This window comes from Rhinopithecus roxellana, chromosome 17, assembly GCF_007565055.1.
Source record: "Rhinopithecus roxellana isolate Shanxi Qingling chromosome 17, ASM756505v1, whole genome shotgun sequence".
Classification (NCBI taxonomy): Eukaryota; Metazoa; Chordata; class Mammalia; order Primates; family Cercopithecidae; genus Rhinopithecus; species Rhinopithecus roxellana.
The window spans coordinates 45,209,169-45,236,147 of record NC_044565.1 but is presented as its reverse complement, the minus strand read 5'-3'; the positions used below and the strand labels follow the sequence as shown (position 1 = coordinate 45,236,147).

The 26,979-nt window shown below is 37.7% G+C and overlaps 1 protein-coding gene across 3 annotated transcripts in view; it reads left to right on the top strand.

The window, feature by feature from the left end:
* Positions 1 to 26,979, top strand: part of CCDC85A (coiled-coil domain containing 85A) — a 211,215-nt gene that overhangs the window by 159,260 nt on the left and 24,976 nt on the right. For 2 of the 3 annotated variants that reach the window (XM_030921837.1, XM_010376224.2), the window contains exon 3: positions 9,796 to 9,872. The exons of the other annotated variant lie outside the window; for it this stretch is intronic. In XM_030921837.1, the coding sequence (XP_030777697.1) occupies positions 9,796 to 9,872 (77 nt within the window). The remainder of the gene's footprint in view (positions 1 to 9,795; positions 9,873 to 26,979) is intronic. 3 annotated transcript variants of the gene reach the window in all.

Genomic DNA, 26,979 nt, shown 5'->3' with positions numbered 1-26,979 from the left:
AGTCAGAGAGAAAACAGGTAGTCAGATCACATAGGACCCTGATGGATTTTTTAAGAACTTTGGCTTTAATTTGGAGCAAAATGGTGAGGCTACTGCAGAGGTTGGAATAAAGAATGATGCGATCAGACTTAGCATTTTAGAAAGAAAACCCTGGCTGCTATGGGTTTGGAATAGACTGTGAGTGAAAATAGCTCTGGGGGAGGAGGAGGCAAGAATAGAAGCAGGTTCTTTGTAAGAAACTATTGTGAGGTTGGATTCTCAAGATATTTTGGAGGTAGGGTCAAAAAAAATTTCCCAATGGAGGGAAAGTGGGGTGTGAGAAAGAGGAACCACGCATAATGCTAAATTTTTGTTAAAAGGAAAGCATAATAACTTGAAGAGTCTAAACCTAGGTCTAAGTATAAACAGCCAAAAAGAGCACAAGGCTTTAAAAATTTAAGCAGTGGAGGAAGGTGACAAGACAAACAGATTCCTGTCTCAAGCTGCTGTCACTTCCCTCTCCATGACTAGATTCCAGAATATGGGTCTTCCCAGCCAGTGCTTCTGAGCACCGCCTTTCTTTCTGCCTAAAACCCTCTTCTCCAAGATCTTTGCATAGTTGGCTTTTTCACATGCAGATCTTAGTTCTCTGAGAGCTCTTCCCTGACCCTGACCTGAAGTAGCTGTCTTCCCCGAATCTCTATCCTAGTACTCTGTGTTTGTTTTGTTGCCTTTGTTGTACAAATCACCTTCATAGAATATCTTATTTGGTTTTTACTGCCTGTCTTCCCCACTGGAATGTGGGCTCCATAAACACCCAGATCTTATCATTCCTGATTGCTACTGTATCCCCAGGACCTAGAACAATATCTGGCACATAGCAGATAATAACTGTTGGGTGAGGAAGTGTTTTAATATTAAAGTAAATTACTAAATATTCATTAAACTCCTGCAGGGAACACAACTAGTCAGTGTTTGAGGGTTAGTGAAATATTGTCATGTAGCATTTTTGGGCAAAAATTGAAAACAATACTGTAAGAAATAGGTAGAGAAATCACAAGACATTCAATATGTGATTCACTGACAGATAAGTTGAGGAAAAGGAAAATTGAAAGAGACTTGCAGAGTGGGAGAATTTGATATTATAGAATTATTGGCCTTCAGAATTAAAGGGATCAGCCTAACAATATACACAGGTAGAGAGCTTTGCAAAATCTCATTGAGCTTTCTCTGAATACCTCCAACAACATGAGCACATTATGGTGCAAAGCAGTATATTCCAATCTTTGCCATTTCTAATTATTGCAAAGCTATTTTTCATTCCCTGAAAGGAAGAATAGGGAGTATTTGACTAGGCAGAGAAGAATAAGGAAAGTACTGCTGGCTAGAGGAATGTGTGGGCAGAGACACAGAGCTGAGAGAGCTCTGGGCCAAAGACAAAATGAAAGGGTTTCTGCATGGGAGGAGAGGGAGAGGAACTAACTGTCATCTCTTTTGGGTGGGCAGAGAGAAAAAGGTCTGAGAAGAGTAGAATATGCTTCATAAATAGTGGACTAGAGCAAGATCTGATATCAATTTTAGATTATTTAGGGCAATTAAAGCCCCATTAAAAATTCTATTTCTGTTAATAAAGCAGTATGAATTAAATATCCAGGCAAATCTGAAAGTGCTGGTTCTAACAAATTTTTTTTTTTTTAAATAAGAAAAGCATCAAATTTCAGTGAGAAATATAATCACTTATACTTGTGGAGTTAATAAGGATTCTAAGTAGGAGGCTGACCTTTGCTTTCCTGAAGAAGAAAAACACTTGTTTCAGAACAGTAATAATTTTTAAAATACACAGTTCTGAAGTAATTTCCTTAGGGATATGAAAAACCCTGTAGATGGTGGGATTCCTATGGAATGAGTACAAGTCATATCTTTAGAGCTTGGGGTTTATTGAAAAGTTTGAATTGGAAAGCATGTGGCTATTGGCCTCTTTTGCTGAGAGAGACTATCTTAGTCCACTTTTTGCTACTATAACAGAATACCTCAGACTGGGTGATTTATAGTGAACAGAAATTTATTAGCTCACAGTTCTAGAGGCTGGGGAATCCAAGATCAAGGGGTTGGTATTCAGTAAGGGCCTTCTTGCTACTTCATGTCATGGCTGAAGGTAAGACAGCAAGAGGGGGCCAAACTCATTTTTTTTTTTTTAGAAGGAGTCTTGCCCTGTCACTCAGGCTGGAGTGCAGTGGCACAATCTGGGCCCACTGCAACCTCTGTCTTCCAGGATCAATCAATTCTCCAGCCTCAGCCTCCCGAGTAGCTGGGATTTCAGGTGCCTGCCACCCTTCCAGGCTAATTTTTGTATTTTTAGTAGAGATGGGATTTCACCATGTTGGCCAGGCTGGCCTTGAACTGCTGACCTTGTGATCCACCCTGCCTCAGCCTCCCAAAGTGCTGGGATTACAGGCGTAAGCCACCACACCTGGCCCAAACTCATCTTTTGATAAGGGCACCAATCTCACCCGTGAGGGTGGAGCCCTCATGGCCTAGTCACCTCTTAAAGGTCCCACCTCTTAATACTGTTACAATGACAATTAAATTTCAACATGATTTTTGAAAGGGATAAACAATCAAGCCAACACAGAGACTGATTCTTTGAGAGCCACATAAAAGCTAACATCTGTAAACTCATGGCCACTATAGTCTTCCAGATAATTTTCCTCGTATACATTATTTATTGTTTGTTTGTTTGTTTGTTATTTATTTATTTATTTATTTATTTATTTATTTATTTCAGATGGAGTTTCACTCTTGTCCCCCCAGGCTGAAGTGCAATGGCACTGTCTCGGCTCACTGCAACCTCCACCTCGCAGGTTCAGGCAATTCTCCTGCCTCAGCCTCTCGAGTAGCTGGTAGTACAGGCACACACCACCACGCCTGGCTAATTTTTGTATTTTTAGTAGATACAGGGTTTCACCATATTATCCAGGCTGATCTGGAACTCCTGACCTCAGGAGATCTGCCCGCCTTGGCCTCCGAAAGTGCTGGGACTACAGGTGCAAGCCGCTGTGCCCAGCCTTCTGTACACTCTTACAAATGCTGTAGTTTGTTAGAATGGACCATTACCAGATTTTATTTTCTGCCCTGAAATTTTGGAGATATGACAGCACTTCATCTAATCAAAACCATTCAGAAGTGTGACAAACCTTAGACAGCTGCAAATACCAATAATAAACCTTTTGTATACAATCATCAGTGTAATTTGTGGGTGATTTCAAGGATAGATGTTCTGTCGGGAAACACTGCTTTAGAAACAAAAGGGAAGTTAAGAGGGTTTAGCATTTTTATCAGAGTGTTTTCAAACTAACAGAAAAAATGAACAGAGCTCCTTTATACCATTGAATGCATTTCAGGTTAGCTGAAGTGAAATCAAGTCAAGAATATTGTCCAAGGAAATATCAAGTTACCGTAAAGGTAAATCCATCAAGAATATCTAAAGTCAGAGAGAGAAAAAAGAACTTAGTATTTATCTATGTATGTTACTTTATGATTAGTAGATCCAATATGAGAATTAATGTGGTGCTCGAGTAATGAAACACAATTGTTTGAATATATTTGACTAGTCTCCATTGTTAGCAACCAGGTTCATCACACTCTAAGCTTTAGTTCTCTCATTTGCAAAACAAGTCAGAGGATTGTGGCACAAGTTGAATTAGAAAACGTCTAAGGTACATTCTACCGCTAAAAGTTGAATTTAGAAGATGTGGAATTTAGTGGAATTCTTATGCATGTTTCTTAATTTGTTTTTCTTGCAAGAGATGCTATAAACTTTTACACGTAGGTTCAAAGAATCATTTCTGCTTTGAAAATGGGCCTGAGACTTCACCCAAAGAACATCTTGAGGATTTCATTGGATTTTCACATCAATATTGTTTGCTTCACTTTACTTTTCTAATGTCTAGATGCCCATAGGTTTCCCAGGGTGGAAAGAGAAATAAAATAACTTTTGGGAGGTTTAAAGCAAATTGCCACTGGATTATCATGATTTGATGTTAGCTTTTCAAGATAGGTGACTGTGGGAAATAACCTGGCCTCTCCTCCTGCACCCGCACGTCCCTTTCTTTTCTGTCACGTGATTCCTTTCTTTCTGGATTTACAATAGGATCATTTTTGGCTTCTGGCCCAGGTTCATCTGTGGTTCCACTCACATCACTCTGGCCTATCAAAATTCTATTGATGCATTTTAAGCTTGAGTTTCTCCTTCATAAGAACCACTGCTAATGCTGACTTTTCTTTGCTCCCCTTTTACAGGATTTACCACTGAATTTCAAAGTACCTTATTGTTTTTTCCCTCTTATTGTCCCCCAACTGCTTATAGGCTCCTTTTTTTTTTTTTGAGACAGAATATGGCTCTGTCACCCAAGCTGGAGTGCAGTGACACGATCTTGGCTCACTGCAACCTCTGCCTCGCGGGTTCAAGCGATTCTCCTGCCTCAGCCTCCTGAGTAGCTGGGATTGCAGGCATCCGTCACCATGCCTGGCTAATTTTTGTATTTTTAGTGGAGACGGGGATTCACCATGTTGGCCAGGAAGATCTCAATCTCTTGACTTCGTGATCCACCTGCCTCAGCCTCCTGAAGTGCTGGGATTATAAGCGTGAACCACCCAGCCCGCTCCTTTTTTAATGCATTATATATTTATATACTTTGTACCTGAGAATTTGGCTATTTTTGGTTTTCTTTTGGAGCCTCATTCTCAGAGTTCTAAAAGGCAAAAATGGCATTCTGAAATCTCAGTTTTGTGAAGCTGTCAGCCAGTGGTATAAAATGTAATGGTCAATTTAAATTATAGTACATTCAAATGCAGCTTTCTATGAATGACTTTATGATAAAATGAATGCCAGTTTTAGTCAGACACTTCCCTTAGGTACAGCTATCCATCATGTTCCCTGAGTGTACCAGGAGATCAGCTTATTTTATAGTTGACACCCTTGAAAAAGGACAAAAAAGGGAAAAAGCAGCATGGGGAAGAGGGTTGTAGCAGATGTGGTCAATGTGTTCCAGTACCCAAAAGGCTTCTTTCTTCTGTTCCTCACACCATGAGAAGATTCTATCAATTTTTCCTAATAATTAGCTATGACTGAGATATGGATTTGGATGTGACCTTTTTAAAAAAAGTGTTGAGTTTCTCATACTTTATTTTATTCTATTTTATTTAAAATATAGCTTACATTTAAAAAATTTAATTATTGGTTTTGCACTACTAGTCAGGCTCAGCTGATCTATGGTAAGTAACAAACCTCAAAATCCCAAGGGTTTAACTAAACAAATATTTCTTCTTTTTTTCTCATGTCACAGTTGGGAGATTGGATTTTTTTATTTAATGGCTTTTCCTATAGGGACTTGGTGACACAATGCTGATTTCACAGTATATTCCGGAAAAATATTTTTCTACTCCACTCCCATTAAGGGATGGCGTAATCAATTTCTTTCTGAATAAAACAAAACAGCCTGAGTACTCTTATTTATACATGTAGATCAGATATTCTTCCTGTGTTTTACCCCCAGGAAGAGTGTATTTTTGTTTGAGTATCCATTAATTGTTAAGTAATAATTGCAACAGGGGCTAAGAGCCTGGAACAATTAACAGGACCTTCTGGAACATCTGTAATCTAATAGGGAATGTGTGTTCTGAGAAACTTATCAAGATTTGCAATAACTGGCTTTATCTTCTTCCTAACTCTAGAACAGTGCCTGACACAAATCAGTGACAATAAATATTTGTTGAATGAATGAACTCAAAATATTTTTGCCTTTGCCTTCACTGTAAAGCTATTCTTTTTCATTATTTTATCTGTTTAAAAATATGCTCTGTCTCTTCTTGTCCCAGCCCATATTTGCAGTGAATGCTTTAGAAAAAAGATGTGTACATGATCTATTGTAATGGAACATTAAAAGTGGGAGTTAGAGAATATTTTCCAAACTCAGAAATTTACCCCCTTTTTCCTGAACTGACATAATAGTTTCATAATGTAAGTAGAGACTTGGTGAAAACATCAGATATATAAACTGCAAAGATTTTGAAAAGAGAAATAGATAAAGAGACTGAAGACAGTCACTAAATTAAAACAAATTCCCTTCAATAGCATTTTAAATATCATCTGAATCAATTTCTGTAGTCTTTTCAGTTGCTTTAAGTATCACAGCCTTATAGATAGTGCAGCATAGGGGCAATAAAGATAAGGTGTAAATTGTGAACAAAAAAGAATATAAGTTTATTTTTGTGCGATTTAAATAGAATATTGCTGATCAACTTTTCATTTGGATGGCCTTATCAAGTGGTTGTTTTTCCAGAGGAAAGAGCAGGGCTTGCAAAACAGGGTAAATCAGGCAATCTACATTCACATCTTGATGATCTGCGAATCACTTATTCATTTGCAAGAGTAAAGCAGACTCATGAAATCAATAACGTTACTATTCATTTATGCTGTATACTTTTTTCCCTCTTTGGAAGAGTCCAGAAAGCAGAGTTTTAACATTTTATTAAGCTAAAAAAATGAGAGGATATCTTTAGCAAATGTCTTCAATTTTCTTTACCCGTGCTTCTATTTTCTTATATGAGAAATGCTCAAAGCTAATCCTCTCCAATGGTGTGAGGTCTATGGGTCACCATGTTAATGTCAGTGATGGGGGCTTTCTGCATGTTATTTTGGAAAACAGGCCTGCTCTAAGTTAGTCAGAGATGAGCTTAATTGTTGTATTTGTGAATTAAGGACTGATGCTTATGTATTTTAGAAAATTAAAAAAAATAAAGGAAAATAAAATGTTAGCTCATTGCTTTAGAGGTCACAAAAGCGGAACTGGGTTCATATAAACTATTTCCACATAAAAATAATTGTGTTTCCATGAAGAATTTCAGATCAGGGCATCAATATCCATCCTGTGGATCCTTAGGGGCTCCAAACACTTAGGTGCACTACTGTATTGCCTCTTGCCCTTTTTGTGTGTCTGAGGCTGAAGAACATGAACACTGAGGAGGTTCTTCTGCTTCAATATTAACTATGGAAGTATTACCAGCTGCGAAACCATGTGAGTCTGCAGCAGTCCCAGTTCTTGCCTCCTCAGAAGAAATAATTCTTCTGAGGGGCATAAAGCAGAAGGAGAAGCTGAGGCAAGTTTTAGAGCAGTAGTGAAAGTTTATTAAAAAACTTTAGAATAGCCGGACACGGTGGCTCATGCCTATAATCCCAGCACTTTGGGAGGCTGAGGTGGGTGGATCACCTGAGGTTGGGAGTTCGAGACGAGCCTGACCAACATGGAGAAACCCCGACTCTACTAAAAATACAAAATTAGCTGGGTGTGGTGGCACATGCCTGTAATCCCAGCTACTAGGGAGGCTGAGGCAGGAGAACCGCTTGAACTTGGGAGGCGGAGGTTGTGTGAGGCAAGATCGCGCCATTGCATTCCAGCCTGGGCAACAAGAGTGAAACCCTATTTCAAAAAAAAAAAAAAAAAAAAAAAAGCTTTAGAGCAGGAATGAAAAGAAGTAAAGTACATTTGGAAGAGGGTCAGGTGGGTGACTTGAGAGATCAAGTGCACTGTTTGACCTTTTGACTTGGGTTTTATACATTGGTGTGCTTTGGGGTTTCATATCCCTTCTACCCTGATTCTTCCCTTGAGGTGGACTGTCCACATGTGCAGTGGCCTGCTAGCACTTGGGAGGGGAGCATGTACAGTGTGTTTACTGAAGATGTATGCATGCTCACTTGAGGCATTCTTCCCTTAGCCGTCTCACATTCCCAGAGGAAGGTCATCTACTGGTTTAACTGCTATTTTTCCTCTTAGTACACATGCTTGAGACCACTTGCCCAACTCCAGAGGTCTTATTGGGAAACCGCTGATCACCAGTGCCAGGTTTTTTCTATTTATTGGGAGACTGCCTTTCCCTGGTGTTGGCTGCAGCTAATTATTATTTTAGAGAGACAGTTAACAAACACCTGACCATCCCGTGATGGTTGCCTGACATTCTTGGTGGGTGGGCTTGTGGGGAGCCCTCTCCTCTCTTGCTTATGTTTGACTAGCTACCTAATGTAACACAAGTGTGCTTTGGAGAAAGTCTGTTGCTGTGTACCTTTCACTGCACCTGAAATATGTTTGTTCTTGTGTGATGAATGAATTGCTACTATGTGAGGACCTTGAATATTTTCACTTTAATGAAGAAGAGCTACTATCAGATTGTTCCCAGAAATAAAAATTCACTTTTCTTGACCTGTAACCCCTTTTCCTGATAGAAAGCCGTAAACTTTAGAGTTTCAGTATGGAACAGAAACTAAGCACGATAATGATTCTGAGCTTTTAGCACATGCCTGAGCCCGTGAAGGAATGAAAACAATAATCAATTTCAGGTCTGCTCCTGGTTTGCCTAAAGATGTGTGAAAAACTTGGGTCTCTGTCACAGCCAAAATCAGTCAAAATTCATTCTAACTCTAAATAGCTCTTTCATGTTTTTTCTGTCAATATCTGTAGGTTTGTGAAAAGAACAAATATTTTTCTTAAGGCTTGAAATTTTTATTGGGGGAAATAAAGAGAACTGGATGTTTGAAAAATTTTGTTGTATTTTCTGTTTTTTTTTTTTTTTAAATGGAGCTTTGTAGTTTATTTTGGTTATAGTTAACATTACAAAATAGTCTTGTATATGTGGAACAACTCACTGATGACTCAAAATGTACAAAATCAGAAGAAAAGAGTATAATTGTCTTCAAGATGCCTATTATTCTGAGGCTGGTTGGTATGCAAAAAGCCTGCAATCTCGCCGGGCGCGGTGGCTCAAGCCTGTAATCCCAGCACTTTGGGAGGCCGAGACGGGCGGATCACGAGGTCAGGAGATCGAGACCATCCTGGCTAACACTGTGAAACCCCGTCTCTACTAAAAAATACAAAAAACTAGCCGGGCGACTGGCGGACGCCTGTAGTCCCAGCTACTCGGGAGGCTGAGGCAGGAGAATGGCATAAACCCGGGAGGCGGAGCTTGCAGTGAGCTGAGATCCGGCCACTGCACTCCAGCCCGGGCGACAGAGCGAGACTCCGTCTCAAAAAAAAAAAAAAAAAAGCCTGCAATCTCACCACCTATAAATTTCTCTTATATATATATTTTTAATTGACCTCAATACACTTTATTTCAGAACAGGAAATACTAAACATTTAAGAAAGATTTATGAGAAATGATTTTACTTCAGAAAAATATTTGTTCCATCTTAAGAGGATCAAACTTCAGAAATATTTTTAAAAGTCTTCCTTTGAAATGTCTCAATTTTTAGTGATTAAAAATAGCTAAAAGGGCTTAGAGCATTGGAGAGACTGGATTTCGGTATTAGATCCAGGTTTGAATTCTGGTTTTGCCCTGTTCTAAGTGTGTGTGATTTTACTAATTAATAATGGTGTTGGACTGCTTTTCTTAGGTTTATTTGTCTAATGTGTTTCCACTTCTGAGAAATATTTTCCATACCTTTACTTGTCTTTTCTTATTGGTTTGTAAGAGTTCTGTATAGAATCTTAATACTAATCATCTATCAATTGTGTGTACTACCACCTGTAAACATGCCAGTTTGTATCTTATCTAATATTTCTTAACATTGTAAAATTGTTCAAAACTGTTTTTCATTTGAGTGGCTTCTGTTTTTATTTTTCTGGGAGATATTTTTTTTTCTTATTTTAAATAATAGACTTAAGTAGTCACTATCTAGTTTGAATAAATCAAGCCAGAAATATCCTGACAGTGCACCAAACAAGACCTGTGTGTATAATGTGAGTTCTTTCTTTTTAATTTTAGAATCAACCTTGTCCTATGTTAGGCAGCTGGAGGCAAGAGTAAGACAGCTGGAGGAAGAAAATCGCATGCTGCCCCAGGTGGGTGACTTCCAGAAGCTCATAGCTAGTCAGTGCCATTTAAGTTGTAGCATTTTATTTGAAATTTAAAAGCTCAATGATGTTTTCTCTTTTAAATCATAGAAATCATTTTGTAAATAGCCATTCATCAATGTAGGGTGTGATTACGTTCCATGATGGCCATCATCTTATCCAGATTTCTAAGTGTTACACTAAAGGATGCAGATGTCTGAAATGAGAATGTGAAGTAATTTTGAAAGGAAGAACAAAGGATAAAGATAAAATAATGAGAAGTAGAAAATAAAGACATGTTGATAGTGTTACTCATATACGTCATGCATGTAGTTGGTGGATACAGGGAAGGTACTCTTACTTAAATAGAAAATTTGCTAATTTCTGAACTAGGCAAAGCAGTAGGTAGTTGGAAGGTTTCACATTATACTTAAATTAGTACTTTCTAAAATTCTTTGTGGTATAATTGAACTCTTTCAGTGCAACAAAGTCATGACAGTAAATGACAGTTTTTCTTTGGGATTTCATTTCTTTCCCCTTACTAAAGTGGCACTTTTTCCAGGATGTTTAATGTCTTCCCATATGTTTCACTTATAAAATTCTTTCCATGGGCTGTTAACTTGATGAGAATGATGCTTGTCTTTTGAGGAGGTGGTTTTCAGAAAATGTTTTGTTGAGGAGTTGAACAAATCTACTGATTCTAGGTTGGTTTCCTTTCCAAGCATGTGGACAATAATATATATTAATGTTTTATAACAAGAAGTTTTCTAAGAAATTAGTCACTAGGGTTCTTTCTACATTCTGGTGATTATTTCTGTTTCATAAATGACTAAGGGAAAATTAAACCTCAAACAACTTGTAAGCAGTAGTTTAAATAAAATGTCAAAGATTAACCAATCTTCACGTTGGTATTTCAGGAGAAGAAATTTGAACATTAATGCAAAGACCCTTTAGAAAGACATTTTAGGTCTTTTAAATCTTGTTTTGTTTTTGAACTACTTTTGCTCATTAGTGATGATTTGGGCTATCAGGTACTGCACATAAGAATCCTTTTTTCTTTCTTCCATTGGCTAACAGTCTGCCCAGAAATCATGAGATTAAGTGAAATAAACCTACAGTAGTTGTCCCCCCTTTTCAAGGGGAATACATTCCAAGACCCCAAGTGGATGCCTGAAACCATGGATAGTACCACAACCTACAGTACTATGTTTTCTCCTATACATAAATATATATGATAAAGTTTAATTCACGAATTAGGCACAGTAAGAGATTAACAACACTAATAACAAAGTTATTATTAGTAAAGTACTATTAAATAAAATAAGGGTTACTTGAATGCAAGCACTAAGTTGCTGTGACCCTTAGTCTGATCATCCAGATGACCATTAAGTGACTAACAGGCAGGAAGCGTAGATGGTGTAGATTCATCCCAGGTGGGATGGAGCAGGACAGCATGAGATTTCATCACACTACTCCAAACGGCCCACAATTTAAAACTTGCTTATTTCTGGAATTTTCCATTTAATATTTTTGGGCCCTAGTTGACTACGAGTAACAGAAACTGAGGCTAAGGGTGGAATTCTGTACTTCTGTCTCTTCTCAAACTGTACATGTGTTAAAATTCATGATGACAGAAGAGATTGTTTGTGTCATGAAATAAAATACTACTGGTGGGTTTGTTTTCTCTTTGCTCTTCATTATTTTCCTTTAAAAAATTTTTTGTGTTCCTTTTTGCCTTTTATGTTAAATTCACAGTATGACTGTGCTAAGGCCCTTGACTGAAAACATCTAACTTCTTACTTGTTACGAAGAAACCTACAAAATGTAGTTAGTTTATTAAACATGGTTGTGCCATCTCTCAGGCAACTGGCAATGTAAAAGAAATAGAAAAAAAAATCTAAATGATTTTTGTTTCTTAGTTTCCCTCTGAAAAGGAATTGAGGCTGACATCAAAAAGCAAAAAGCATGTATGCCGTCTTATCAAAAAAAAAAAAAGAGACACAACAAATGTGAAAATGATGATAACGTTGATTTTTAAAAATCTGTAAAAGTGTTAGAAGTGTTGAAGGAAAATCAGAAGAGTCCTTAACTATACTTGATATGTGTATGTATATTTGAATACATAGTACTTGCGTAGTTAAGACTAAACAAGATTAAAGAACTACTCAATGTAAAGTGTTCAGTTATATCCTTTTAAATACATTACTATTTTGCTACCAAAGAAGGTTTTTGGTTCATTTTGTTTTGTTTCATTTTTTTTCTCTCTACGAAGTGGCTAAGAAAGATCATGTTTTATTGATTCTAAGATGTTATTGATGTGGGATGCACCATCATGATATGTAGCATTACAAAAGAAAAATGATATCAGTTATACCATGCCAGATTCTTGCTGATTCCAGTGATGTTACAAATGGGAAAACAATGTTTTAGTTTAGTTAAACAGCTGTTTACTTGTCAAAGTAATGTAATGCAAAGAGAACCCATTGTTTGAAATATGCTATTGGACATATGCAAAGAATGCAGTAGATCTGTCAATTCAAAAACAGCACTTCTGTTAAATTTCTATATCCAGAGAGTGGTGCCTTCAGTTACTACTAAGATATAATAGAGGCACCAGTTGCAACTACTATAAATACAAACTAACATGAATACAGACAGTAGGTAAGACCCTAGGATGGAACACAATAAATGGATCTCAGAACAGTGAGCATCATGTAAAGAGAATTCTCATGAGAGACTGAGACTTCAGCTGAATTACACAAAGGCATTTACCTGTACAACTTACTCTTAGATGTTATTGATACTATTACAAATAATGTATCATGAGATTTCCCTGCAGAAACTATTTCTAACTATGATGTTAGCTGATTTGCAAGGTTAATTCAGTGAGAAAAGCTGACATCCTAGCCCAAGTTAATCTCAATATTTGAATACTTGATTTTCAATTATAAGAGCTTGTTCGCTATGTCTTGATCAGAAGGTATTCCTTTTCACTCCCAAGTTTATTAAAGTATGTCCATTTGTCTTTGAATAAACAGAAGTAAGAATGTAGTTGGCAGTTGGAACCCCAAGTATGTAAAATACCTTTGCGTCTGTAGCCAGGATTTTTGCTTTTAGTTTAGAGTTTAGACTAATTACATAAAGCATTGTCCTGGAGGAAGAAATCTTCCTCAGTACTCCTTTTATTCTTTATATAAAATTGTGTATAATGAACAGAAAGTCACAACTTTGCCCTAGCAATATAAATATTTAAAAATGAACATGATGAGTATAATAAATGCTTGTGGATTTCTCTCTGGTTAGATGCAAAGACCTCAGTTTTTTCATTTGTAAATGAAGGGGTTCTTCTCAGCTCTTACATTTTGTGGGCTCAGGTGTAAATAAAGGCTTGGGCCCATGTTTTATACATATGCAAAATTTTCAAGTCCCAGAATGAAGGGCTCTTTATTGAAGAACAGATAAAGGTAGTGAAGATTAAGTTAGTTTTATCCAGTGGTGAAGAGGAGCCCACAGGAAGTGCTGATGGAGCCTCTGTACAGCCACCATGGCAGGTCATCCCCAGTGAAGGTAGAGCTCCTTGATCTGCCGTGGTGTGTACTGTGTCCTGCAAGAATCACTGAGCAGTATTTTAAATCCAGTTTGTGAACACAACATTTCGAAGGTATCCTAAGGTAAGAACCAGTCTTATAATTTTTAGAAAATGCTACATTATGTGCTAGGTATTATTATTGAGAAGAAAATGCCTCTTCAAAGTTAATACAAATGGTAGTTAAAGGTCACCTGAACATTAGGATATTCTTCCGAGCACATGAACAAATGGGAACATTTTTTAAAGATTGCAATTAAATCTTTTCAAAGAATTGCATATAATCTCTTACAGTACACATAATACACATGATGCTAAACTGCTCACATTGGCTGTCAGTTCCACTGCATGCATATGTGATGTGATGTGAACTTTAAACAAAAATCGTGCTTAAATAAATTTATTTAAATAAATGTAGCTGCTGTTTATGAGATTTCATTAACTTTTGAATCCAGTGAGATGGAGTCACTCTGAATAACGTAAGTAGGCGTTTGTAAATAATGACATAGTAGGGTGTAAAGTAGTTTTAAGGAGTTTTGTATCAAAATAAAAAGGAACACACCTATCTTCTCTACATACTTACAAATAAATACAGGTTTTCTCTATACAAAGAATCATCAATTTCCAACGCTGTATAGAACTTTGTGTGTGTCACATGCATAGGACAACCGCCTTTTTCGGTCAAGGTATATTGGGTTCACAGAGGTTAGGAGCGTCCTCCTGTCAGGCAGCTAATGAAGGCCAGGCATAAGATGTAGGCCTATTCAGTGTTCTTTCTAGCATGTGCACAGTGGATCCCTTAATCCGTTAATACCATTCATGTGATTCAGTGTAATTAAGCTGAACCTATTTTTATCTTATTGACAAATTCATTTTTTCCAACATTTATCTTAAAACCTAACATTGGATCTGCTTAGCTATCTGAGATTTGTTAGACGTGTATTGTATTCCTGCTTTAAAATGAACGTTCAGTTTTTCTTAATGCCATGGTATACAACATAAATGAAACAAAAAGTGTATTTTACAGGGTCTTCTCCCTGACACATTTCCAAAGTACTTGAGAATCATAAAGATTGATTACATACACACAAATACCCACCCACCCCTGCATGGAAAATGTATGCCTAACAGAATGTGGTAAGAGAGGGCCTTTTGGTTCAGAGTGAACCAAAGGAGTGGGTAGGGGGAACTGAGAGTTACAGTCATGGTTTTAAAACTGAAATTTTAAAATTGAAATTTGATTTTTAGCCCAGATTCAAACACCTTGCTTAGCTCTTTCTACTCAGTTCATTATCCTTTTCTTGATGGTCACAAAGATTTTTTAATCCAGACGTAGTCGATATGTTTATATGCTGCATCTACAATGAGGCCCATTCAACTAGAAAATATCTTTAAATGGATGATATAGAATACCTGCCTGATGATTTTATTATAAATAAATAGTGCTACCCTTTAAGACATCAGTTACTATTCAGATGTAATGCTGAGGTAAAATTATTATTATTAAACTATTCTCACCTATTTTATGCTGACTTGGAATTTTGCATCATAAGGAGACTTGACTAGTGACATGAACAAGCAGTTTGCTGTAGCTCCTAAGTCGATTAAGGACATTTGTTAAAAGTCCTACTGGGAAATTTGTTCTTTTTGATCAAATGCTCTGGTGCCAACATCTGCTTGGAAAGCAGTATATGTTCTTTCTGCCCAGAGACCCTCCCAAGAACAAACCATCCACCTCTTGAAGCCAACATTTGGAAGCCAGTTTCTGAATCTGTAAAGGCACCTGGAACTGCCTGCTGTCATATACCTAAACATGGACTGTGTATCTGCAAACCTGTTTGAAAGGCATGGTAACTCAGATCACCCCTGAGTGAGCCCCTTCCAGCAAGTGTTTCTATTTCTGTAGTGCTAGCACACACAGAAGAGTCTAATTTTAGGAATGGAAATGAAAAGTCTCCTTCTCAAGTAATTTGGTTACAATGTGGCCTTGCAATACAGTCTTTCAGTGCCTTGGCAAGGGGCAAGGTGGTTGCCAGATCAGTCTCTGAACAGAGGAAAAGAACTTGTCACTGTTGCCAGAAGTGCTGAGAAGGGTACCTAGGAGCTAAACAAATCAAGCTCTCACTTCCATGGCAACACAGCGCAGGTCCAGCATCTCATCTAGGAAGTCCTCCCTCACCTCACCTTGGTGTTTATGCAGAATTACTAGCATGGGGGCAGAGAAGAGAGGCTTCTCTCAGACACATTATTCTCCTCGTGTGTTTCCTTGTTTGCTGTGGAGATAGATACGTATTTTTTCCCTCTTTATCCTTTTCACATTTTCTGACTTTGCTTTGCCTTTTGTTTGTTTTAGTCTCATAGGGCCATAGATGTATGACTCTTTTAGGGCTGGAATTGCTCTGAAAAATAAAAATCTATAACTGTTGTACAAAAACTGTCAGAGTAAGGCTTTCCAGGATCCTTAAAGCAAGTGATGGTATTCCTTAACTGTTATTTGCATAGAAATTACCATTCTGGCACTCCTGAGGAGAAATTTGGGCAGAATTATACTTTTTTTCTCATGAAGAGCGACCCTAATTATGTTGCACAACCTGTGTAGAATCTGGATGCTACTGATAGGAAAAATCAGTTAAATCCATTAAGGATTGGTTGCTGCTGGAGTCATACTTGGGAAAAAATGTACTCTGCCAAATGAATAGTCTTATGGAATAACGTTTTCTCTAAATTGACATAATTTATATAATTAAAGGAAAAAGGTTTTTATGTGTAGTTCAGTAGAGCTTTCAGGGGACAGATGGGAGCAGCACAAGTGGTGTGGGTGTGTTGGGATAAAACAGATAATTAGATATGAAAAGTAAATTTATGGAGAAAAAAATCATGCTAGAAAACCTAAATAAATGGAGACTGGATTAAGGGAAAACCTAAAATTTGTCAGAGAAAACGTCAGAGAGAGTATAATTCACAGGAAAAATGTCTAAGGCGACATGGAGGCTCTCAAAGTGAGGGGGTTCATAATATTCTTCAGAGATTTCCTCGTATTTGAGGGTTTTTGTTTGAGAACCTCTGATACATGATGATAAATCTTCATTCTAATGGGAGAATATAGGTGAAAGGGAAATGAAAACAAAATATGGCCATGCTGCTGATTAAACTTATTAGAATTATTTAAAAGGTACTAAACTATTTGGGACTGTGTTATCAATAATTCATATTTAATAGTGTGGTCTTTTTATATCTACACTGGTATATTAATAATTCTATCACTAAGGTACATTCAAAACATATTTTTTGATTTGTAATAGCCATAAAGATGTAGCATTATTGTTACCTGTCATTGGCAGAATTTTTCACAAAAAATTATGGGATCCTATCAGTCTTAGGTTTGGCTATATAGTAATATCAACTAGAAATGCAGATACTTATGAGAAGCAATACTAAGGAATATTTGGGGAAAAAAAATTGAAAGGGAATTATAAGAGAATCTAATGTTGCCATGAACTTATAGAAATTCTTTTCTGTTCTTCTTTTGCTTAAAAAAAAAAAACCAAAAATAAAAAGTTGAAAGTTAAAGATGAAACAGTCTTCTCTTCTCTTCTCTTCTCTTTTTTCTTTTCTTTCTTTTTTTTTTTTTTTTTTGAGACAGAGTCTGTCTCTGTCACCCAGGCTGGAGTACAGTGGTGCTATCTTGGCTCCTGCAGCCTCCACCTCCTGGGTTTTAAGTGATTCCCCTGCCTCAGCCTCCTGGGTGCAGTGGCTCACGCCTGTAATCCCAGCACTTTGGGAGGCCGAGGTGGGTGGATCACTTGAGGTTAGGAGTTCAAGACTAGCCTGGCCAACATGGTGAAACCCTGTCTCTACTAAAAATACAAAAATTAGCTGGTTGTGGTGGCGGGCACCTGTAATCCAGTCTTCCATTTTCTAATAAAGTAAGGTAACAGGCTCATAGAAAGTGGAAAACATTGTATAGTGTTAGATTCTGGAATGTAGTAAATTCCACTGAAATGTAGATATCAAAAAACCAGTAAATTATGACATCTTGGCCTCTAGGAAGCTTTTAAAGATGCTGTGATTCCCAGTAGATCAGTCTTACTTTGATCTCCATTTCCTGCTGGAGGTCACTACAGCTCTGACTCATGGAAAGGAAGCATGTGAACTAAGCTGCCCTCCTCCTCTGTGGTTCAGAGACCTTTCCTACAATGAGATTTAGGCACTTTTCATGTAAAAGTTTTCTACTTTTCATTTTTTGTTTTCTTTCCTGTAGCCTGAGTAAAGTGAACATGCTTACAAATATAACACATTAATAATTAAAGTTGGTGCCTTCTATATCCTTTACATATAAAGCAGACAAAGATAAATGTAATATAGGCAATATCTATATTGCCTAAATATAAACATAATATAGATCACAAATGTCATATAAATAAAGATCTATATTCTTTGACAATATAAGATAGTTTAAGTGAATAAATTTGTAAGTGATTTGAGACTTTCTTTTTCTTTTTTTGAGACAGGGACTCGCTCTACAGGCTGGAGTGCAGTGGTGCAATCTCGACTCACTGCAGTCTCCGCCTCCCTGATTCAAGTGATACTCCTACCTCAGCCTCCTGAGTAGCTGGGATTATAGGCACGTGCCACCACGCCCAGCTAATTTTTGTATTTTTAGTAGAGATGGGGTCCAACCATGTTGGCCAGGCTGGTCTCAAACTCCTGGCCTGGAGTGATCTGCCTGCCTCGGCCTTGCGAAGTGCTGGGATTACAGGTGTGAGCCGCTGCGCCTGGCAAGACTTTCTTAAATTACATTTGAAAAGCTGTCATTGTATGAAAAATAAGCAAAACATCACTGAGCCGTGTTTAGGAAGCTGAGACATAGTCAGCAGTGACTTTGGACTCTGCCAGTAATTCAACGAGGCACTGTGAATTGCTAGAAACAACACTGAATAGGGGTTACAAGAACTAGTTCTTTGCCTGGCTCTGTCTTTAATCAGCTGTTAGACCGGGAGGGCACCCCTAACCTCTCTAAGTCTTACATATCTTGTTTATAAAAGAAAATTGTCACAGGTGATATGGAAAGACCTACTCAGCTTTGCAAATTTACGAGTCTTTATCCAGAGAAAGTTTGTGTTTCTGTATAATGAATATACAAAATAGGTGTATTCTTTTTATTTTGATACTCGGATTCCTTAAAACCGCAACTTTACACTATATTGGATCTTTAATTTACAGATGCCTACTTACATCATGGGGGTTACTCTACCTCACTGGATTCTAAAGTTAATAAAATTTCATTAGATAGCTATTAAATCTATTTAAATAACATACAGTCATGGGCATGTATATTTAAGGCTCAGACCATATCAGATACACAGATAGTGTGCTCATTCGCTAGTCTAATCAGTGTTGACTTTATGTGTATTTGGAGAGATAATATGCAGTCCCCTTAATGTTTCTTTCTATTCTTTGTATAAAATCATGTATAATGAACGTAAGAGTTCTAGTTTTCCCTAACAATATACATATTTAAAAATAAAATGAGTGTGATAAAGGCTTGTGGATTTCTGTCTGGTTAGATCCAAGGAGCTAACTTTCCTTCATTTGTAAGTATGGTTCCTTTCAGCCCTGAACATTCTGAGACCAGGTGTAAATAAAGGCTTGGGCTCATGCCTTATACATTTGCAAACTACCAAGTCTCAGAATAAAGGCTGTTTATTCAAGAACAGATAGAGAGAAGCAGTGAAGATTGAATTTGTTGTATCTAGTTGGTAAAGTGGAACCCACTGGAAGTGCTGATGGAATGCTGATACAGCCGCCATGGCAGGTCATCACCCAGTGAATGCACAGCTCTTTGTACTGCCATGTTCTCTGTGATACCCAATGAAGATCGCTAAGGTGTCCTTTAAATCCAATGCAACCTTTTAAAGAGAGCCCAAGACTAGGAAGAGTCGTATTATTTGGGGGAGATGCAGTGTTATTTATTAGGCATTATTTGAGAAGAAAATGCCTTGTGAAGGGTGGTATATACAGCCCAGCCACAATTGTAAACATAGCGTTACTGAGTAGACTGTGTTTCCTCAGGCCATACTGGCCCAGGTAAAGATCACTTGAACTTAGGATATTCTCACCTGAGTTCATGAACTAATGTGAAAATTTTAAAGATATCACACTTAAACATATTTTAAAGGGACCACATATTATCTCATATTGCATATAATAAAAGAAGACATGACATTTCTCATATTGCATACAATAAAAGGAGGCATGACATTTCACAGAGGGAATTTAAAAAATTATGACAAAAGAGAATGCTAACATATGAAATGCTAAAAAAATAACTTTTATCTAAGTGTAATTTACACCCAACAATAGGTATTATTTATTTTTAAATGTAGCATACTTTTCAGGAATTCAGTTCCGAGACTGGCCAAAATAAATTGTTATGACAAAGAGATGACAAAGACTTGAGGTATCACACATTAGTTTTTCCAGTGTAGCTATGCTGGGGAGAATAATGAAAGAGAAGCTGCATATAAATCAAAGTCATCTGTGCTTGTGATACACATAAAGAATAATATACAGAGGAAGAAAATGTTATTTTTCAAAGGATACCTGATTTACTGGATTCATTCTGTAGACTAAAGCATCTGAAATAGCCACCAAGAAGTGGATGAGGCCTTTCTTTAGATTTTCTGGCTGACATAATGAAAGAATTATAGGAGGCACACAGTGACACAGTAATGAGTGTAGCTTTTACCATTTAGAAGAAGCTCTTATACATGATCTTTTAGGTTGAGGGCCTCTGAGCCTGTCTAACCTGGTAGCATGTTAACACATGACACTAATTAAAACGTGCTGGAGAAGCAGGATGAAGAAAGAACATATTAAATAAATTATAGGCTTTAGTTTAATTGTTTCACTACTTAAGGGCCTTCAATGGCTTGGTAAGTAATTCTTACTAGAAGATGATTTAGAGTTTATTTTAGAATTAAAAATTCTACAAAGTATTCTAACATCGATAATCAATGGAGTCTTTTGAAAAACAGCCCAGCCACAATTGGAAACATAGCGTTACTGAGTAGATTGTGTTTCCTCAGGCCACACCAGCCCAAATTGGGGTCACAGAGATGATAACAGTGTTCTCCATGGGCCCAGCCCCTTTGAGTCGGCTTTTGGGATCTGTTCCCCAGTCAGGTATATAAGTCTTCACCTACTGTCTTAAGTCTAGTCCTGTGGGTTTCCACACTTCCCCCTTCCTGAGCCTGGCTGTTGACTGGCTACTGACTGGCTGCCACAGTCTGGCCATTCCCCACAGCTCTTAGGATTGGAGCTCCCAAGTTTTCCAATATTCTCTGGGCTGAGAAAATTCCCCCACCCTTACCTGGATTCTACCCTATTCCAGGCTCCCAGCCTTACCCAGGGTCTAGTGTTAAGCCCAGGAAATGGAGGTGGGAAGGAATACTTACTATTGGTCAAGACACAGTCTATTCAGAATATTTTTTCCCCTTTGAAAGCACTCTATTCTCCTTAATTCACATGTGTCTACCTAGTCTATTTCTTAACTTTGGGAGAACTCTTTGTCCTCAAACTTCATAGTATCTCACAAAAATTTACTCACCTCAGGTATTTGTGATTTCAGAAATGCTTAACTGAGACCCAAAATAATGAAACCCTCTTTCAGAATTTTTTTTTCTCTTTACGATTTTTGTAAGTTATATAATATAGGTTAGTGGTATAGAAGCAACCTTTGAATTATTATTATTAAAAAAGAGAAAAATAAAATAAGACAGCTCACATCTTCACTTAAAGCCCTTGGATTACATTTTTTGTTAGTTTTGTTAATTTAACTGTTGTTCTTAGCAATTATATTAGGAAAAAGATTGAATTGAGAAATGTACAGATTACAGAAGAAGTGTCAATCTGACTCAAATGCAGCATAGCAAGTAAAGGAATTGGGTATTGTCTTTTCATGACCTAAAATGCCTCTTGCTTGCTACAGAACAACTTGCAAGGCAGGAGTTCTAATGTTTGACAGATAACAAATAACCAATAAACCCAGGACCAGATGGGAGCCATTCTGGACTTATATAAAAGCTGGCTGTAAGAAGGGAGGCTTTTTAATAGCCAAGCTCTATCAATTGTTTGTGACACCCAAGGCAGGGGTGTCTTAATGTCAAAGGGGGATAATTCTTTTAATTTAAGCATTTTCATATGTGATGAAATTTAGTATCTGTAACTACAGAAATGTCATAAGAGGAAAAGATAAAATGCACACTCAGAGATAAATCTAACCAGTACATTTGGTCACAACTAAATTGTGTGGGAATGATTAGTCGTTATGCTTTTGGGTGCTTAGCAAGTATTGAGTGCCAAAAGTTAACAGAAGCTACCATTAAAATTTGGATGAAATATTTCTGACAAAGAGTTTTAAACAAAAGGGCCTTTATCAACTTTGTAGTTTGCAATTTTTTGTTTGGAACAAGCCCCATTCACTTTCTACTCATGTTTCTACCACTCTCCCATTTTAATACATGATTCTTTAATCAGTGAAACTCGCATGCTTTTGTTAGTAAGTTCTCTAAATGGTCAGATAGTTGGTGATGGCAGCCTAGGTTCTTTGCCAATGGAAAAGGGCTTTGGATTTGGGAGGCCGAACCAGGTGGATCACCTGAGATCAGGGGTTCATGACCAGGCTAGCCAACACGGTGAAACCCCATCTGTACTAAAAATACAAAAATTAGCCAGGCATGGTGGCAGACACCTGTAATCCCAGCTAATTGGGAGGCTGAGGCAGGAGAATTGCTTGAAACTGGTATGCGGAGGTTGCAGTGAGCTGAGTTTGTGCCACTGCATTCCAGCCTGGGCGACAGAACAAGACTCCATCTCAAGGGAAAAATAGAAAAGAAAAGGACTTTGGAGAGGTCATTTTAAGATTGAGCCCTAGGCCGGGCACAGTGGCTCACCGCTGTAATCCCAGCACTTGGGGAGGCTGAGGCAGGTGGATCACGAGGTCAGGAGATCAAGACCATCCTGGCTAACATGGTGAAACTCCATCTCTACTGAAAACAAAACAAAACAAAACAAAAAAATAGGCCAGGCATGGTGATGGGCACCAGTAGTCCCAGCTATTCGGGAGGCTGAGGCAGGAGAATGGCGTGAACCTGGGAAGCGGAGCTTGCAGTGAGCCAAGATTGTACGACTGCACTCAAACCTGGGCAACAGAGCGAGAATCCATCTCAGAAAAAAAAAAAAAAAAAAAAAAAAAAAAAAAAAAAAGATTGAGCCCTAAACAGCCACTTGTGAAGATGGTGTCTCATGCAGTCTTCTGGGCATTGATTCATTGATTTTATTGGAGAGGATTCTCTTGGTTGGGAAACCAGTTATACTGAGCTGTTGTCACTTGAAGAAGAGATCAAGATAGGCGTGAGAGCAAGTAGGGACAGCTGCCCTCAAATGTTCACTTAAATACCCACCATGCTCAGGATCTTAATATTGACAAAATTCATCAGAATCAGTCATGAGAGTGTGATAAGACATCTTTCAATTCTAGATAGAAGTATTTTGGGGTAGTTTCTCATGGCTACAGATGATGCCATAATTTATTGGTAATAATTGGTCTTTAAAGCATTTGAAAATATTCAGTGGTTTTATCACATTGATTTTAAATACTTTTATTGCCTTATTAAACTATGTTTTTATTTTAGATATATCTTTTATGTTAATGTTTTTTGAAGGCATGAGTCCTACTGGGTTTTCAGTGTGTGTTCAGTATCTTAAGTCTTTAGGGCCCAAGGAGAGACATTGTAGGTCATGGAAGGGATAGTGTCCATTTCTGTTTTTTTTTTTTCTTTTTTTTTTCTGCTATGCTCTTTTCTCTTAAATGATGAGGTTGCAGCCTGAAATTGACCTTTTTTTTCTGTGAGAAACAGAGCTTATGCCAGAGCAGGATGGATATTTACAAGCGTCTATAACCCTTACAGTTGGATCTGACTCAGGTTACAGACAGGGCACAGTACAATATGGAGACCAGTGTGTCATCAGTTGCAACCTGGTGCTTTGTTTCTGTTTCAAGCACTAACCATATCCTGAGTATCAGCTGGAGCCCTGGATACTGGCCCAGCATTGAGTCCATCTTGATGATGATTCCCATTCTGACCCCCCATGGTTATTCTATTTTGCAGGTGAGAGAATGTCACCTATTAATGGGCAGAGGCAATGTTTGTGTCCAGATTTTCTGTTACCTCTGGTCTAGTATTTCTGTTTTGCTCAGACTTGTCATGTGACACTTGTGCATCTCTTGAAGCAAGATAGCTGTGAAAATAACACTACCACCACCATCTCCACCACCATCAGCCAAAACAAGCCTCTGCTGTAGTATTGGCATCTGAATACTATAGATCCCAGGAAACCTGGGCCAAGAAACCTGGTTTAGTTTTTAGTCCATCTGTTTTGATATTTACCACGAGAGTTCATTTCTCTACTAATGTTTTATCCAGTTGGGAGGGTCTTATCCTTTTAGAACTCTTAAGAAATTTCTAGCTTCCAATAAACAGTTACTCAGCAAAGGACATTTGTTTGTTTATCACTTATTTTCCGGTTCATTTAAGCACATTGCCTCCTTCTCCAGAAATGTCCCAGACTATTCCAATCTGTAGTGACTTCTTTATTATCTATAGCAAGGTTGGCAAACTTTTTTGGCAAAAAGCTAGGTAGTAAATATTTTCAAATTTATGGGCCATATGGTCTGCTTCAGTTACTCACATCCTGCCATTGTAGTGTGAGAAGAGCGGGAAACAGCCACAGAGAACATGTATATGAACAGGTGTGGCTGTATTAGGACAAAACTTTATATATGAAATAGGCAGTGGCCTGGATTTAACTCTGGCAGTAGTTTGCTGATCCCTGCTTGATACTAAAATAATTTATTCATCCATGTCTCTGGGTTATTTCTTATATGACTGTCTTTTTTTCTTTCTTTCTTTTTTTTTTTGAGATGGAGTTTCACTCTTGTTACCCAGGCTAGAGTGCAATGGCGCGATCTTGGCTCACTGCAACCTCCATCTCCCAGATTCAAGCGATTCTTCTGCCTCAGTCTCCCAAGTAGCTGGGATTACAGGCATCTGCCACCATGCCCGACTAATTTTTTGTATTTTTTGTATTTTTTTGTTTTTGTTTTTTGGTAGAGTTGGGGTTTCATTGTGTTGGCCGGGCTGGTCTTGAACTCCTGACCTCAGGCGATCCACCCGCCTCGGCCTCCCAAAGTGCTGGGATTACAGGCCTGAGTATGTTTTCTTTTGTACATAAAGACTTTATACAAATGCTCTTCCTAGTATTTGCTACTTATTTTTGCATTAGTTCAAATTCTTTGTCCTGTCATCCCAAAACCTGCTCTGAGTTACCAGTACTGGGATTTGAAGTGTGCTGTGATTTAACTAGCGTTAGTTGAGCAAGAGGCAAGGTATTTTTTTCTAATTAATCTCTTAGCTTTAGGCTGAGAACTTTTTGGAGACCAGGATGCTTGCATTTGACTTGAAAAGGGAAGATCCTCCCATATAGAAGGGACAATTTTTGTGATATCATCGAATAGGAAATTTGTACTTTTCTGAAACATATGTCTATGGTGATTGTAGGTACCCTTTAGTGAGTGATTGATTATATTACTTTTGTGTCCTGGCGATCTCTTCCCTATCTTAGAGAGATTGGTAAGAAACTAACATGGTACAGGCTTATCTTTGAAATAGATACCACATAGGCAGCAGCTTGGAAAGAACATGAATTTCTATATACACCTTCACAGACAAGTGAAATGCTAAATCTGTGTTTTTCGATGGATGAAGAAAACCATTTCTGGCTAAGGAGGAGTCAGAAGTCAATCTCCCTTTTCTCTTAAGTGAAGGTACTTCATGAAAAAAGGAGAAACTTGCAGAAAAAAGTAGGAAGTAAGTGACTTCTGCATTTTTCAGTTTCTTCATATTAATATTCTCCTTTCACATGATCTTTGTCATATATGTGGGTTTTAGTCGTTATATATGTGTTCTTGTAAAGGAAAGGTGAAGGTGTTTTGGTTGGCTGTTTCTGCAGCATCTCTTCATTGGGAATCTGCAAGGTGCTTTCGAAAGGACAGAGGAGAACAAAGGCTAGTTCACATCTTCACCATGTTTTCTGTGGGTCAGGACAAGACTTAGTGGAAAGTGAGAAGAATCCTCACTTACTTGTCCTTTTCCCCAGGACCGATTGACATCAGAAGAGCCAAATGGTGGAAGAGAGCTTAAAAAGATTAGCCAGTTTGATGTTCACATTGTATGCTATAAATAATGTAATTACTATTGGTCAATTAAATATAAAATAAACTTTTTTAAAAAAAGATTAACCAAATACATTCACAATGCTTGGTCAGTGACTGATGTCAACCTAGCAATTTTCAAGCCTCTCTCTAGCACTTAATGTTTTCAGAATGCTTTGCAATCAAACTTATTAGTCTCCCTTCACAGCTACCATGTGAAGCTAACTGATAGGCCTCTCCATTTTAGCGTTGAGGACAAGTGACTTGCTGAGGGTCAGGCAGTGAGTGGTTTATGGAGCTCATTAGTCTCTGGGTTATTTCTCTCTTGAGTTACCAAAAATGCTTTTCATTTTTTTTTTAAAGACATCTCTAACCAGCCTTGGGGAACTTACTACTGGTTAACCAGATTGTTTTTCAGGATAATACTATTGCAAAAATTCTAGTTTTTAAGTTTCTTTTAAAATTTTGCCTTTCCTAACACTTTACAGTGTCACTCTTCAGAACTTTTCTGTTAACTTTTCAGAAAGTTTTGACTGTATGTGTTGAGGGTTACCTTTACCTGGGTAATGCCCTCAAAATTTTGGCCATTTTCTTCCTATCACCCAGAGACTTTAGAAAAAAATAGACTGTGTTAAGCAAGAAGCCTTAGTTTGTGACAATAGTTGTGGTCAAAGTTTGTATGGAGAGATGAGATGAAACCATTTTTTATTCCAGTTACTTCTGCTCTCTATTATCCCCAGAATCTCTTATAGGCTAAACAGAAGCAGTGACCTCACTATTTGGAATGAGAAAGGTTAACATTTATTGTTGGTTTGGTACAGGAATATTTATTCAGTGGTAGATAATTAGTGGGCTTCCACTGCTTTTCTTAGCACAAGCAAAACATGCCTTAAAAATAGGGAGTAGAATTTCTGTAGGTCATGGAAGGCTGATGGCTTGCATTGGCCATTCGTTTAATCTTTCACCCCTTGTGTCTTTTTTGAGCATCTCTTATATACAGATACTGTTTGAGAATACAGTCTTGAATAAGAGAGTTAAGGCCTCTGTCTCATGCAGCTTATATTTTAGTAGCTGGATTATTATCTTTAAAACCATAAATATATAATACATTACCCAAAAGAGGTAATCACTGTGAAGAAAACAAAAGCAGGGCATAGAATAAGAGAGTGACTAGAGTAGGAGGATATTTAGGAAAGGCCTTTCATCTGAGGAGACTTGAGTAAAGGAAGTATGGCATGGAAAATAATATTTCTGGA